At 34.4% G+C, this 15,400-nt stretch overlaps 1 protein-coding gene across 1 annotated transcript; it reads right to left on the minus strand.

Moving 5' to 3' along the window:
- Positions 1–5,888: 5,888 nt before the first annotated feature.
- Positions 5,889–14,375, minus strand: LOC129454991 (uncharacterized). The gene is made up of 17 exons (XM_073858486.1): positions 14,202–14,375; positions 12,733–12,877; positions 12,529–12,633; positions 12,234–12,314; positions 12,061–12,114; positions 11,876–11,959; positions 11,273–11,353; positions 10,975–11,070; positions 8,479–8,571; positions 8,240–8,296; positions 7,987–8,091; positions 7,658–7,810; positions 7,429–7,539; positions 7,214–7,301; positions 6,797–6,882; positions 6,322–6,408; positions 5,889–6,188 (listed from the first exon to the last, which is right to left on the minus strand). Exons 1-17 carry the CDS (start codon positions 14,248–14,250, stop codon positions 6,068–6,070), a joined length of 1,596 nt encoding a protein of 531 aa, XP_073714587.1. The 5' UTR covers positions 14,251–14,375; the 3' UTR covers positions 5,889–6,067.
- Between the last annotated feature and the right edge of the window lie 1,025 nt (positions 14,376–15,400).

Raw genomic sequence — 15,400 nt, forward strand, 5'->3', positions numbered from 1 at the left:
TTGGAACAATCAATGATCAAATGACAGAAGTAAGTAATATAGATTCATTGACATAAAAATGTGTAAACATTGTTGGAAGTACAGAACGTTTAGTATGTTTTAGTTACAACATCTTTTGGCACACGGTCATTAAAACACCTGGGAAGATTTAAAGGGGTAGTTCACCCAAAAATAAAAATTCTCATCACTTACTCCCTATCATGTTGTTACAAACCTGTATAAATGTCTTTGTTCTGATGAGAACTAAGGAAGATATTTTGAGGAATGTTTGTAACCAAACCAATCATAAGCCCCATTCACTTCCATAGTGGGAAAAAATAATGCTATTGAAGTGAATGGGGCTCATGAACAGTTTGGTTGCAAACATTTCTCAAAATAAATATCTTCCTTCATGTTTATCAGAACAAAGACATTTATACAGGTCTGTAACAACATGAGAGTGAGAAAATGAGAGAATTCACTTTTGATGTGATTGTCAGGTATGGTAGCACACACTCGAAACGTGGCCTCTTTATTTAACTCATTCCAGTGTAGTGAACACTAGGGATGCTCCGATCAGGATTTTTGCAGCCGATACAATCACCGATTTGTAATCTTCGTGATCGGCCGATTCCGATTTTTTTAAAGCTGATATGCAAGCTCTTTGATGACTGTAACTGTTAAATTTTTTCTAGATAAAATAATACCACGGATGTTGCCTTTGTTATATTACTTGCAGTAATTAGGTATATTATTGTTTTAATAGTGACTCAAATAAATAAGCACAACAAATATTTATTCTGCATAGAGAAATTTAATATGGCTTTAAAAAGGCTTATGTCTCCTAAAAGTACTGAAAATAAAACACTTCACTGTATTAATTAAATATACACGCATTCGTATGAAGTATAAAAGGCAAAGAGAGACATACAAATCTGCACGCCGCACATGAGCAAAGGGTTGTAAAAATGCTTGTGCTACGTAAAAAAATGTCTTTAATTGCAGCCACATTCAGGATCCTTTTGATGTAAACAGAAAGTAAACAGAAAGATCGGTTTATGAGATCGGCAGATTTAGCGAGCACCGATCGAGTCATTTAATGCCATTATCGGCCGATCGATCGGAGCATCCCTAGTGAACACACACACCCCAGAGCAGTGGACAGTGCAGCTGCCTTGCTTTGTAACCCATGTATTTGTAACCAATTGTAGCATGCTGTGGCAATGCACATGGGTCTGTATACTTACATTTATATTTGTTTGCATTGTACTAATTTCCAATGACACTTTTATTGTAACAGTAACCTTTTTTCTGTTTCTTTAACTACATTTGTTTGTTTTGTACAGGGCATGGATGAAGTCAGCATCAGTGAGGTCATTTAAAGACACCAATGTTGGGATTTGTGCTCTCAAACAACATGCTTCTTGTGATGAAGAAGAGGATCTTTGTATAGTCCTGGAAGCCATGAAGGTGTTGCAACATCGTGTTTGAGCTGATGTATGCCTTAAACCTGAGCTATCCTGATCTCCGCTTTATTTTTGAGGAAATCCAAACTGCATTGAGAACTTTAACGAACAGTTTCTTTCAGTGAAAGGATCAGAAAGACTGTGCTGCTCATTTTTGAATTTTTTATCTGTTTTAAGTGTTTTCTCTTATTAAAACATTAACAGTTTGCTGCTCAGAGTCGATTTTGGAAATGGTTGTTGTATTTTGTTTTTGTTGAATCTTTGATTAACAGTTTATACAAATGCTGTAGCTCTGACTTTCTGAAGGAGTGTTATTTTCAGTTTGTAAATCCATTTTATAAATAATAGTACTTACTGTTTTGCATGTCTCTTTGAAATGCAGTGTTTGTGTTTTAGCACTTCTAAATCTACTGTGATAGTAACTATTTTAAACATTTGGGTCAGTTTCACAGATGGGGCTTTTCCTAGTCCCAGACTTTTGCAATGCCATATATCAGTGCCATTGTTTTGTCTGAAGATGTACTCCAGTGTTGTTTTTGTAAGGTAGGTTTGTTTGTAAACTTTATTTTTGTAAAAATATCCTAATATAACTAGGGCCGAGTCATGGATTAATCTACAACCTGTTTGGGAAATTGCCCCTTTATGTATGTGCTGATTGTTGTAATAGTTATTGACTGTTATTGAATTAATGTGTAGTGATTTAAATGAATTGATGATCTGAAAGCAGTGATTTGCCTCAATATCACTAAACATTTGTACAAAACTCTTTGCTTTTTATGCCAATGCAAATGTATTTTGTATTTAAAAAAAAATAAATAACATTTGGATAATTATGGGTGATTATTCTGGTGCCAGAGACATAATGAAATTGCTTTAGAGTTACATAATCCCATAATATAAGCATTAAAAAAGCATGTTGGAATTACAGATGAAAATCTAGTCCCCTTACATAATAAAATTACTTATACATTACAAAATAAATGTGTTATAGTAAAGAGAAATAGCACTTTGAGTCAACATATTTCTATTAGACTACTTAAAGTAATTAAAATGTTTTGGTCTGACACATAAAAATTAATTTGAGAAAATTATTTTGGTTTTAAACAATCGGATCATGTGGGACCGATGTACACATTAAAATTACGTAAATTGAAAGGATTTTTTTTTTCAGTGTTCTAGGTAAAGCCAATTCTAGAAATTATAACAAAGGGTGACTTGTTCTGTGACACCTGCCAAGTTCTGTTTACATAGATTTGCGGCTAATAGAAGTCAAACTGTGTGCCAAATGAGAAATTATAAAGACAAACTGCTCATTAAATAAGGAAAGGAGACAAAATTCCTTGCCCACAAAAAACTCTCACCACTTGAAGTAAGAACCTGAAACACAAGGAAGGTAGAACAAAAACTATTTTCTATTTTGCCTATCAGCGTAGACTCATTCTGTATGAGTCAATATCTAAGTAGTCATTTCGCAGTCGTTTTATCTTTACACATTCCCCCAGGAGAAACCTGGCTAGCACCTTGTTAAAATCAGCTCATTGCTCACTCTTGGTGGGAATTAATCCAGCAACCTTTTAATTACAAGCCCTTACACTTTTATATGGCACTACTACTTGAAACCACAATGTATAAATCAACCAATGCATAAGAAAGAAATGGTTCATTGACTAAAAAGACCTCTGGGGAACCAAAAATAATGCTTTTATGACATCTCTGTGAAGAACCCAAAGCACCTGTATGTTTAAGAGTGTAATGCATCTATAACGTCAATGCAAAACAATTGCACCAGCCTTACACTCATAGTATCACTTCATCTACTTTATCTTGGCGTTCAAACAAATCCTTGGCCCTGACAGTCCTGCAAAATGATGTGAGCTGATACTTTCCTATACTCTGAACTCTAGCCACACAGAACTACAGACATCAAACGAACACTATTCGTGTCTCCTCGGACTACGACAAAGACGTGGAATCTTGCCAGATAAGGATGGACACCATCTTTTATATGAATCTATCATGGCGGCACAAAAAGTGGTTCTGGTCCTTTTGGTGCAATTGGAGGTTTACAGCGCCCTCTGCTGTTTGATAGAGGATGTACAAAGAGTTGAAGGCATTTAATTACAGTATATGATTTTTATTAAAAAGTACATCAAAAGTAGTAGTAGAGGATTTTAACAAATAAAATGAGACTTGATCCTGTGCCACCTAATAAGCTAAAAAAAATAAGCATATGTGCAAACTGCTGTGCCACAGGTCTTAATCTTGTAATGTTGCTTCATGCAATTAGAGTTTGAAATAATCTATCATAATTATAAATATTGTAAAAAAAATTATAAGTCATAAATCCATAGGGTAATAGTTAATTATAGTGATATTCTTTTACATTTTAGTGCCATAAATATTTCATAACAGCACATTGGTACATGTAGAATTATATCTATCTACTACATCAACTAATCTGACTAATAAAAATGTGATTAAAATGTAAACCTTGTGTTATTTGACTGGAAAAAACACACAATAAAACAAAGGATTATAATCTTTTTTAATTTTGTTGCATTTTCCTAAGCCACTTCTACGAAAGGAAAATTTAAAGGAAGTATATGAGTAGGTATGGTGGCACAAAATAAAACGTGGTGATTTTTTTAAGCGGATAAAAATAAGAACTATATTGTATGGCGGGAAAGCACTTAGTTTGCAGCAATTTGACCTCAGGCACAGTAATATTGATGGAAGTTTGAGCGAAAGGGGGAGTAGTCAGGGGTGATGATGTTAATGAGTGCAGAGGTTGAAGTGCTGCAACTAACAGCTACATTTTTTATCCGCTTATACGGCACGTTTTATTTTTTGCCACCATACTTGTGTAACTAATCATGTAAGAGTCTTTAAATAGGGAAAACATGGAAGTGTTTGGTGGCTTCTAAATTCATCCCTGTTTGGATCCTAAGGAATGAATAGGGCTAGGCTAAATGCTTACACATTTACGACACGTTGTACAAAGATTAAGTGAATGCATTTAAAAAAGATAGGCATGTATTAATTTGTCTAAATTAAGGTATGAACATAGTAAATATTGAAAAACGGTGGTGTTTTCCTTTAAATGTATACATTTTGAATTGATTTATTGTGGATTTCATTTATATGGTAAATGCAGTCATGCGCAGAATACATTTTTATTTCTTTTTCATTTTATAACAGTGAATCTCAGCCCCCACATAGTTCAGTCCATTTAATATTTCAATAAAATCACACTCTCAAAGGGGGCACATTTACACATCAGCAATGTCTGTTTAGTGTTGAGACTTATCCAGTCATACGATAAAAAGTAGACAGCTAAATGCTATTATATACGGTTTTATTACAAGGCTTTGTGTAATGCAAGACTCTTGTTTGGTCGATCGAACATTCTAGTATTTTTAAATGAAGACATTTGTTTAAGCCATCGCTGAATAAATACACTGGCAATGTTTCCTACAAATATTAGGTCTGTTCGACTGCGTCAGGCGCTGCGCAGACCCATTACATATGACATCGAAGTACCGCGAGAGCAAATCGAAAACATCGGTTATGGATCGCTCTCGCGGCACTTTGATGTCATGTGTCGGACACACCTATGGTGCTTCAGATCAATTAACGCTCTGTACAAGTTCGTTTATAACGGATCCTAAACCCAAAGTAATATTTCACGTCCATGTGCTTATTTGGTAAAAAGCCTTGTCATACAATGCATAGTAGTATCAGTGTCGCAAAAATGATAAACGTAATGAACATATAAAACCCACCTGCCACTAGTTGAAAGATGAACTAACTTGACTGACTGACAGACACTTATCTTATCTCTCTCTCATGTGTGATAAACTAGAGAAATAATGTACTGTAAGACAGTGAAAGAAGGAAAGATCATCAAACCTTGGTGTGGCTCTGGCTGTCTATCGCGTCTGGCGCTCTTGCGTTTCCTTCAGAGGAATTCCAACAAGTTTGTTTTTAACAAGGTTCCCAATTATTTCAGTCTGAACGTAGCAGTATGTGCACCACATCTCTGCAAATTCCTTTTTGAACTTGTCACCAATGCATGCTTTGCAAAAATACTTAATTGAAAGATGAAACACTCCACTTCAAGGTAAACCCCAGCTACGAAAGTGCATGAAAGCGCGCCATCTCATTTCATATGCATAGAGGGCGGAGTCTTAAAGGATTAGTCCATTTTCTTAAAAAAAATAATTTACTCACAACCATGTCATCCAAAATGCCGATGTCCCTCCTTGTTCAGTCGAGAAGAAATTGTGATTTTTTAAGGAAAAGAAAGACATCAACATTTTGGATGACATGGTGGTGAGCAAACCATCTGGATTTTTTATAAGAAAATGGACTAATCCTTTAAAGGCACCGCAGCATGTTACATGATCGGGGAAATTAAAATGTTGAAAGACATGAATGGTTAAGTTATTTTAAAAGAAAATTTTAATGTTATTTTATAAACTAAACATGACTAGACCTGTCTTCTGGTCCTTGTGCATAGGACCTTATCATTAATTAAAGTCTATATGTAAAAAGATCAGATAGCCTACAGTCAGGAAACAAGATAATTCACAAATGTATTTTTGATTTTAAAAATACATTATCTAATATGACAGATACCACTGAACCACGTTATCCAGCATTGGCAGAGGTGAAAAACCATCTGCACTGATCAAGGCAGCATGTGTGGCAGTAAAAATCAACAGCATTACTTCTCCAAGAAATCTGAAAATAAATTTTTTTCACATTGTGATTTTTGAAATTGAATTAAATGCAACGTTATTATAAATTTTTGTTAATATTGATTATGGAACTTAAAATATTTTAAAACAAATAATGATGTAGTATAAGTTCTTACTCAGTGGAGGAATCGATCCTTTTATCCAGACCATCAATCGTTTTTACATATTTCTCAAAGACCATTTGCTTAACATTCATCAAAGTTCTTTAAAATTACAAGAAAGGGAAAAAGTTAGTTTAGATACAATACAATGAAATAGTAATAATTGACATTTGTAAAATTTCCAATTAACTGTCTGAGGTATTACGTATGCTGTGTCTGTTGCATCTAGTTATATATTTGTTATAAAGCTGATAACGTTTTTATGCACAAATATCTTCAATAAACATTTTGTGGTGTTGGTTCACTCCAAAATGAAAATACTGTTCTCATTTACTCATATCATTCCAAAACTGTGTGATGTTTGTTTTGAAAGTACTGTAAATGGCTATGTCTGTATCTTAACTGACATTCTGTCTCCTTTTTTTTTGTTTCGTGAAAGTAAATTTCATTTTGGAGTGAACTGTCCTTTTAATAATCAATGTATCCTTACTTATGTGCTTCATCAAGGTCCTTCTGAGTTATTTTTCCACTGTCAATTAACTCTTTAATGAAAATGCTCTTCACTTCATCCCACTTCATACAGAATGAAATGTGATCTAAAAGTAGAAAAAATGAAGATTTGCATATAATTAAAGCCTAACTATTTAACACATATAAGCTGTGTTAAATCATCACCAAGGACACTGTTGAGTCAACGAAAAAAACAAAAGCTCCTCCAAACATTGGAATATAATGATCTGACACTATTGCAATATTTCAGCTACAATGTTTCTATTTCCTGATAACTTCAGATATAATACAGGAGAATATCACAAATAACACTTAACACTGGAGATGGAGAACAAAACAATGACATAATAGTTTAGTTTAGTCAAATATTGAGGTTTGAAAAATTGTCACATTTTTACCTTAAATACTCTTGGACATCATTTTCTTTCATGGTTTTGATATCAATAACTTGGTCCCAGATGTCAAAAAATATTTCTTTAATAGTGTGTTGAAAACACAAATGGGTTAATACTGATTACCTCTAATCATCACTGACTGCTTTATTTTGCATCTCAGAGGAACCAGATACAGTAGATACACTTCAAATAAACGTCAGTGCTTTACTGATCTTACTGTAATGGTTGCTTTGGGTTTTTTATATCTTCCAAATCTGGTATCTCATTTTTCTTGGTTTTAGATAGAAATGCATCATCAAAATTATTCCATATTTCATTAAGCATTTTCCTTGATTAAAACAGAGAAAGGATTTCGGTTCAGTTTCCATTTTTCTATCTAATTTCTAAACAATCTGTAACAAGTTACTGTTAACTTCAATCACATACACACTACCACACAATCTCACCTTGATTTCGTCATGATTTCTTCTCCTCCTAAGTCAGTAAGTACATTATAAACAGTCCCAAGGACTTTATTGACCTCTGAAATTTTAAGTTTACTTTCACACAGTTTTTCATGAATTGGGATACGGTAGACTGAGGAAATCTTATAAATGGCCCTATATGAAACAAAATGATAAAAAATTATATAAAAATGATACAAAAATACACGTTAGACATACACATCAATAATCACAAACGGCATTATATGCACATTTAAAAAAAAATCACAGACACCCAGAGATGACTGATGTATAGAGACAGGGTTGTGTAATGAAAGAACTGTGGTACTAACCAGTTTGACTGATTGAATCTCTCATTTCCAAAAATCTTATCACCCCATCTGTAATATTCCTGTTCAACATTATTCAAAAGATTGCCTAAATTCTGATCGGTCCAACTGGACAAGACAAGAGTCACATATTATTAAAGTACTAAACAGGGCCATTGCTAATAAAGTTTTTTAAAATCCATCCTTAGGATGAGAAAGCTTACTTTCTATATATATGTTTTTTTTAATAAGCAGTGAAATTAATATATTTCTTTACCTCAATACTTGCTCCTCTGTCTCCGCATAACAATTTTTTGAGGAATCTTTCAACATCCTGCGAATCAAAAAGTGCTTTACTTTTAGAAAGAGGTGATAGACAGACAGATGGATCATTCAATCAGTCTGTTAGTCTTGCGTCTTGTAAAAATGACTTTGTTGAACAACAACATCAGAAACATGACGCATTACGTGAATTAGGCCTATGTCAAATTTGAGAGACTAACATCAATGTTTTACCTTACAGAATCGATATACTGGTCATGAAATTGCTTGCTTTCAGTGTATTCCAGAAATTTATCCCAGTAAAACACAAGGACCGCAGAAGCAGTTCTGAAACACAGAGTCAGTAAATTATTGAAATAGTTAATATTGTCTAGTTTATCATGACATTCAACAATTAGTTATTTGTGGAAATTATTTAAACCTCAAATGGTCCTCGTTTCCTGTTTACACTACTGGCCCTTGGGGTCTATATGACCCCAAAACTGAAAGCATAATTGTAAGAAAAATATAAATTTTCAATAATACAAATAATATATCATTTTTTTGTTTACTTCTAATAAATCTGTGTTTTAAGAGATTTGAAGTACTTTTGTACCCATTTACCACAAAAATCCTCAACTACACCATTAGCTTATATGTGAAATTTAGATTTTTTAATTAAAAAAAAAAACACTTAAATGATTATCTAAATTTAATTTAAATTGTTTCTAGATATTGATCTAAGTGTTAATTGTAGAATTCCACCTTTTGCTGGTTAGAGATAAACCTAAAGGAATTACCGTTTAAGAAAGAAATCGCTTTGACCAGCAGAGGGCCATAGAAAGCCATTCATTTTACTGGATATGACCAACTGCTCACATCACTCTTTTAGTGATACATTTTGTGAATTTTTGTATATGTAAACAGTAGAAAGGACATTAAAAATAAATATTATTTTAAATAGTAGATTTTTTGTAGATTTTGATGCATGTCTGTTTTTAAAAAATGCCACAGAAATTATTTTATTTTATTATCTTAATTTCTGTGTGGAAATTTTTAGATTTTTGCTGGATTTATTGATTGATTTTTTGACAAATGGGATTTATTTTTTGCATTTCCCATTCATTTTCAATTGGGCTCATATTAACCCCCAGACCAGATTAATAAAAAACATTACATACCTTCAGAACAACAGAATCAAGCCCAGTTTTTGTGAACGTATAGAAAATGTAGGATAAGTCACAAAATTTTATTTCTCTGAGCTAAAGGGAACCACTTTTTTAACTAATTAAAAGTCGATTGGGGTCATATAGACCCCAAGGACCAATTGAGGGTTAATTTCAATAGTATAACTCAAGAAAAACATTAAAAGGGGTTAAACACTGCAAAAAGTATATAACATAATTTGGAACACAAACTTTAGTATTTGGTCCTCACGTACAAAAGTAAACCATGTGATAAATTGGCTATATACACTCACCTAAAGGATTATTAGGAACACCATACTAATTCTGTGTTTGACCCCCTTTTGTCTTCAGAACTGCCTCAATTCTATGCGGCATTGATTCAACAACGTGCTGAAAGCATTCTTTAGAACTGTTGGCCTATATTGATAGGATAGCATCTTGCAGTTGATGGAGATTTGTGGGATGCACATCCAGGGCACGAAGCTCCCGTTCCACCACATCCAAAAGATGCTCTATTGGTTTGAGATCTGGTGACTGTGGGGGCCATTTTAGTACAGTGAACTCATTGTCATGTTCAAGAAACCAATTTGAAATGATTCGAGCTTTGTGACATGGTGCATTATCCTGCTGGAAGTAGCCATCAAAGGATGGGTACATGGTGGTCATAAAGGGACATGGTCAGAAACAATGCTCAGGTAGGCCTTGGCATTTAAATGATGCCCAATTGGCACTAAGGGGCCTAAAGTCAGCCAAGAAAACATCCCCCAGACCATTACACCACCAGCCTGCACAGTGGTAACAAGGCATGATGGATCTATGTTCTCATTCTGTTTACCCCAAGTTCTGACTCTACCATCTGAATGTCTCAACAGAAATCGAGACTCATCAGACCAGGCAACATTTTTCCAGTCTTCAACTGTCCAATTTTGCGGAGCTCGTGCAAATTGTAGACTCTATTTCCTATTTGTAGAGGAGATGAGTGGTACCCGGTGGGGTCTTCTGCTGTTGTAGCCCATCCGTCTCAAGGTTGTGCGTGTTGTGGCTTCACAAATGCTTTGCTGCATACCTCGGTTGTAACAAATGGATATTTCAGTCAAAGTTGCTCAGTCGGCCCATTCTCCTCTGACCTCTCGCATCAACAAGGCATTTCCGTCCACAGGACTGCCGCATACTGGATGTTGTTCCCTTTTCACACTATTCTTTGTAAACCCTAGAAATTGTTGTGTGTGAAAATCCCAGTAAATGAGCAGATTGTGAAATACTCAGACCGACCCGTCTGCCACCAACAACCACGCCACGCTCAAAATTGCTTAAATTACCTTTCTTTTCCATTCTGACATTCAGTTTGGAGTTCAGGAGATTGTCTTCACCAGGACCACACCCTTAAATGCATTGCCACCCCTAAAAGCAACTGCCATGTGATTGGTTGATTAGATAATTGCATTAATGAGAAATTGAACAGGTGTTCCTAATAATCCTTTAGGTGAGTGTACATACTATTGTTAAAAAACAATTACACAAATATTTCAATAGTCTTGCTCTGATAAATATTCTTTAGTCTTACCTCAGTGTAACTGCGAAATCATTTTTTTCGGTTTGCCTCTCTAAGGCAGAAATTTCCATTGCCTTCTCTCTGACTAGATTATAAGCCACCAGTGCACTATAAATAAACATTAAGAACTGTCAGAATAAGATGCTATATCAAATGTGTTACTTTCATCAAAGCTGGCATTTTGCCAAACATAATGTATTAGTCAATAGAACCTTTCTAATACGTGCAAAATGTATAGGTTAAAGTGTACAGATTTTATATTCCTCTGAATGGTAACACACCAATGCATTCATGACTTATTGGCACTTACTCTTTATAAAGTTGGTCGAAGTCTATTTTCACAACTTCTAAGGCAACTTTCAGGTTCCGCACCATGTTGGGTGTCAAAACACTTTCACAACAAAGAACTGTTAAGTTATCAAACTCATTGCTTTAGATTACAATGTCTTAATGGCTTCATTGTACAACTATTTATACCTGAGCATAATCTGTGTACTGAAAAATGTAAAATAAAGTTTTAATTTAATAAAAGATCACAATAGATCACTCCATTATGTACACTCTCAGAAAAAAAGGTACAAAAGTTGTACCTTTTTGTCACTGGGATGGCACTTTTTAAAAAGGTCCTAATATGTACCATTTAGGCACAAATATGTACTTTTGAGATACCAGTATGTACCTTTTAGTTGCCAGTGTGTACCGTAAAGGGTACAAATATGTAGCCTATAGTGTACTTTTAAAGGTGACCCTGACAACTTTTGTACCTTCATACCTTTTCTTTTGAAAGTGTACAGTAATAGCAAACTGAGATCATTTTTATCTATAAATAAACCTGATCTAGTCTATAACTAAAAAATAAATCAAATTTTTACACAATGAAGAAATAGAGTTTCCGTTTAACACAAGATCATACATTTTGGAGAAAATGTAACTCAGGGACCCGAATGGATCACTGTAGAATGGTGGGGCTTCTGGAAAGTATTGAGACCCCACATCTCTGTGATAAACAAAATGGATGAGGAATTATTGATGATTCAATGAACAATAAGATTGGAAACACCACATTGGAAAAGGTTATTAGACAGAACACACACTAACCTCCAGAGCGCCACCAGTGTCTCATTGTTGAATATCCATCCAAACGGCCCAAGTCTGTCAGTCAAACAAAACCATATTCATTTATCAAAACATTTACATTTTAGCTTGCGTTGCCTTGCATTGATGCATGCTGTTAGATGATTAAAATGTTTTAAAAAAAAGTTTTTCCTTACTTCTCAGAGCTACTTTCGGCTACTCCCACAATCACGTTATAAACACCTTCAAAATATATATTACATATTTTGTGAACAAGACGTGAAGCAAATCAAAACAACAGGATCAGGACAAATCCAATGTTTAAACTAAACAAACAAACAAAAAACCTAAAAGCTCTTCATGTCCGAGTATTGCTCCGGGTTATCTGTAACTAACAGTACATTTGAGGACTTTGTATAATCGGAAAATATGGTAGAGCTGTTTAGACATCACATGTTTAATTTCAAAGTGAACTCACAAAGTTGAACTCACCGTGCTGCTATAAAAAAATCATCCTGGTTTCCTTTAGCCCGTTCTTCAGCAATGGTTCTGTCCATTAGTTTTTTCCAAGAATTCCACAAGTTTTGCATCTCATCACTGTTTTAGTTACAGAAGTTACTGTTTTAGTCACAGAAGTCACTGAATATTTGCAATTGGAATTTGAGATATTTATTCTAAGCATGTCTATCACATTACCCTGATCTGTGGTAATTCTTCCTCAGAGCCAACTCTGCTCCCTTTTGGATATAACCTAAATTATTCACAAAAGCTTCACCTCCAAGCACAAAGAGTTTATCTGCCATTTCAAGGTCTTCATCTTTAATCCTGACACTTCTCACACCTTTAAAAAGCAGAATGAATTAATACATACTGTAAATGTATGTGTAATATTTTTTTAAGGTTATTAATAGACATTATTACAGTACTCTCTGCTTTGGAATGCTTGATTCTGATTGGCCACTGATGACATTCAGATGTTTGATATTTACAGATAACAACTGCCTGAAACCACAGACTGTAAAAAATTGATGACGCGACGTCGCTTTCTTCCATTGTAATAAATTGATGTCTGACCATGGGCGCTGCTATGCTACGTAAAAAACATCAGTTTGTAGCCGACACAGCGCATGCGCAGAATCGTCCGCGAGCCAGAGGCGTAGACGGCAATCATAACGACACGCCCTGTTTCTATAGCATGAAATTATTAGCTAAAATGAAACTTATCACAAAAGTTAACAATTGAACATATCAGCATGATAACAACTACCTTAAAGGACCAAAACCATCTTTCGGAAATTTTTATTGGAAGTGTAAATAATTTTTTTATTTAGAGCCGAGTCCCGTTCGTTTGCATGGAGAGGGCGGGGTTTATGAGTTGTACTGCAGCCAGCCACCAGGGGGCGATGAAAGAGCTTCACTTTTCAAGATGTATGAGGCACACCCGCCTGAAACTAATAAGTAATAACTAATAATTATTCGGTTACTCACCTTAATATTGTTTATAACCTGTATTGGTTTATTTATTCTGTTTAACACAAATGGTAAACACACAGTTAATGGTACCCATTGACTTCCATAGTAGGAAAAACAAATACTATGGAAGTCAATGGGTCTACTGTGTAGTTATTATCATTTATCAATACAAGAAACGGGTAATATAGGTTTGTAACAACATGAGAGTGACAGAATTTTCATTTTTGACTGAACATCCCTTTAACAGATGTAAGTCAATACTTAGAAATAAATTTAGAAAAAACATGCATAATTATATCATAACATTATAACATATCGGACTATATTTACAAACGATAAAATAAAATGCATGTTTTTCTTGTTTGAACTTTGACGTTTTTACTAATAAAATATATCAAATCAATATTTTGTGTCCAATTATATACTTATGAGACAAGTAGCAATGTAATAAGAGGGATAATGTACATCTGACCAGGTTATTATCCCACATTTTATCAATTTTAAAGTAGTTGACCCCACTGCAAAAAACAAATAATAATGTAACTTAAATTATTATATTTAAAGCATGATATTGTGATTCATAAAATCACTCTTTTAAGAAGCACTTGAAACATCTGATGCTGTATCTGAAAGATCAAAACCATTACAGGTTACAATAAATGTATGAATACAAAACAAACTGATGAACTTACCATTTAAGAGAAGCACAGCCAGAGCTAAGATGGCCAGTGACTTTTTCATACTGTTATTTCGTTCTCACGACAATAGCTCAAGAGAAAGAGTCTATAAGCCTAACTGTGACTTGTCTGAAATGTTAACTGAATTTTATCTCCATCTGAACAAACGTACTGTTTGTTTACGCCTACTGAATATAAATCACAGTCTGCCAGGTTAATATGTACCATTTTTGTAGATCTACACAAGTGGCACAAGTAAAGCGTTTCAAAGTACAGCAAATTGATTTCTAAAGAGAGTTTAAGGTCACTGAGTGAGTACACAGTTCATGTTTAATGTGCATGTCTGTTTTATTTGATGTTTGCCCATATCAGTATTTGTCCAGTCAACTAATGAACCAATGACTGAGGTTGTACAAAATACAATATATTTAACATCAACAGCCAAATATATGAGCTGCAAACCAATTCAACGTGTGTGACCAATTTTCATTCAGAATATTTTGAGCAAACTTTAAACTGCATCATGAATTGTTTTTTTAAATATTCAAGTTGTGGAGCAAAAAGTTCTCTGTTAAATCAACTTACTCCAAATTAAGATGTCTCTTTTAAATTCAAGCATGCCCAATTCTGCAAAAAAATGTAATATAATGCAGAGCATAAAGGTGTTTAAACGTTCTTTACAGCGATGTCATAAAATAATCATTTTTGTTTTTTCCCCTTTTTATAATCTGAAGAACATTTTCTACACACAAATAACCTTTTGTGAATTTTTAATGGTAATGTATCTTTATGAAACCTTTTGGCCTAAAATGGTTCTTCCATTGCATTGTGAAGCACCTTTATTTTTAGGAGTGATATTCCAGGTGGGCCAGTCAGATTGGGGGGGTCTTTAATGCTTTAATCTCACATGTCTATAGTTTTACTATACTACTATGGCGTTCATGTCGAGTACGACAAACTGCTTCACGTTTTGAGCGTCTCTTTTACAGAAATGATTTGTAGGTCTCCTGAGAAACCCTGCTGCCGTATTTAATTGCTGTGTGTTAGGTCTGTCATTTGCAAGTGCCTCCCAGTTGTCCAAATTCATGGAGAAGGCCTGAAGATCCCTCTTAATGACATCTTTAAAACGTAGATGGGGGAGACCATGTTTGTGAGGGGCACTTGTAGGCTCGCCATATAGCAATATTTGCCATATAGCAGTCTAGAGGAGATGG

Source organism: Misgurnus anguillicaudatus, chromosome 20 (assembly GCF_027580225.2).
Source record: "Misgurnus anguillicaudatus chromosome 20, ASM2758022v2, whole genome shotgun sequence".
In the NCBI taxonomy this organism is placed as follows: domain Eukaryota; kingdom Metazoa; phylum Chordata; class Actinopteri; order Cypriniformes; family Cobitidae; genus Misgurnus; species Misgurnus anguillicaudatus.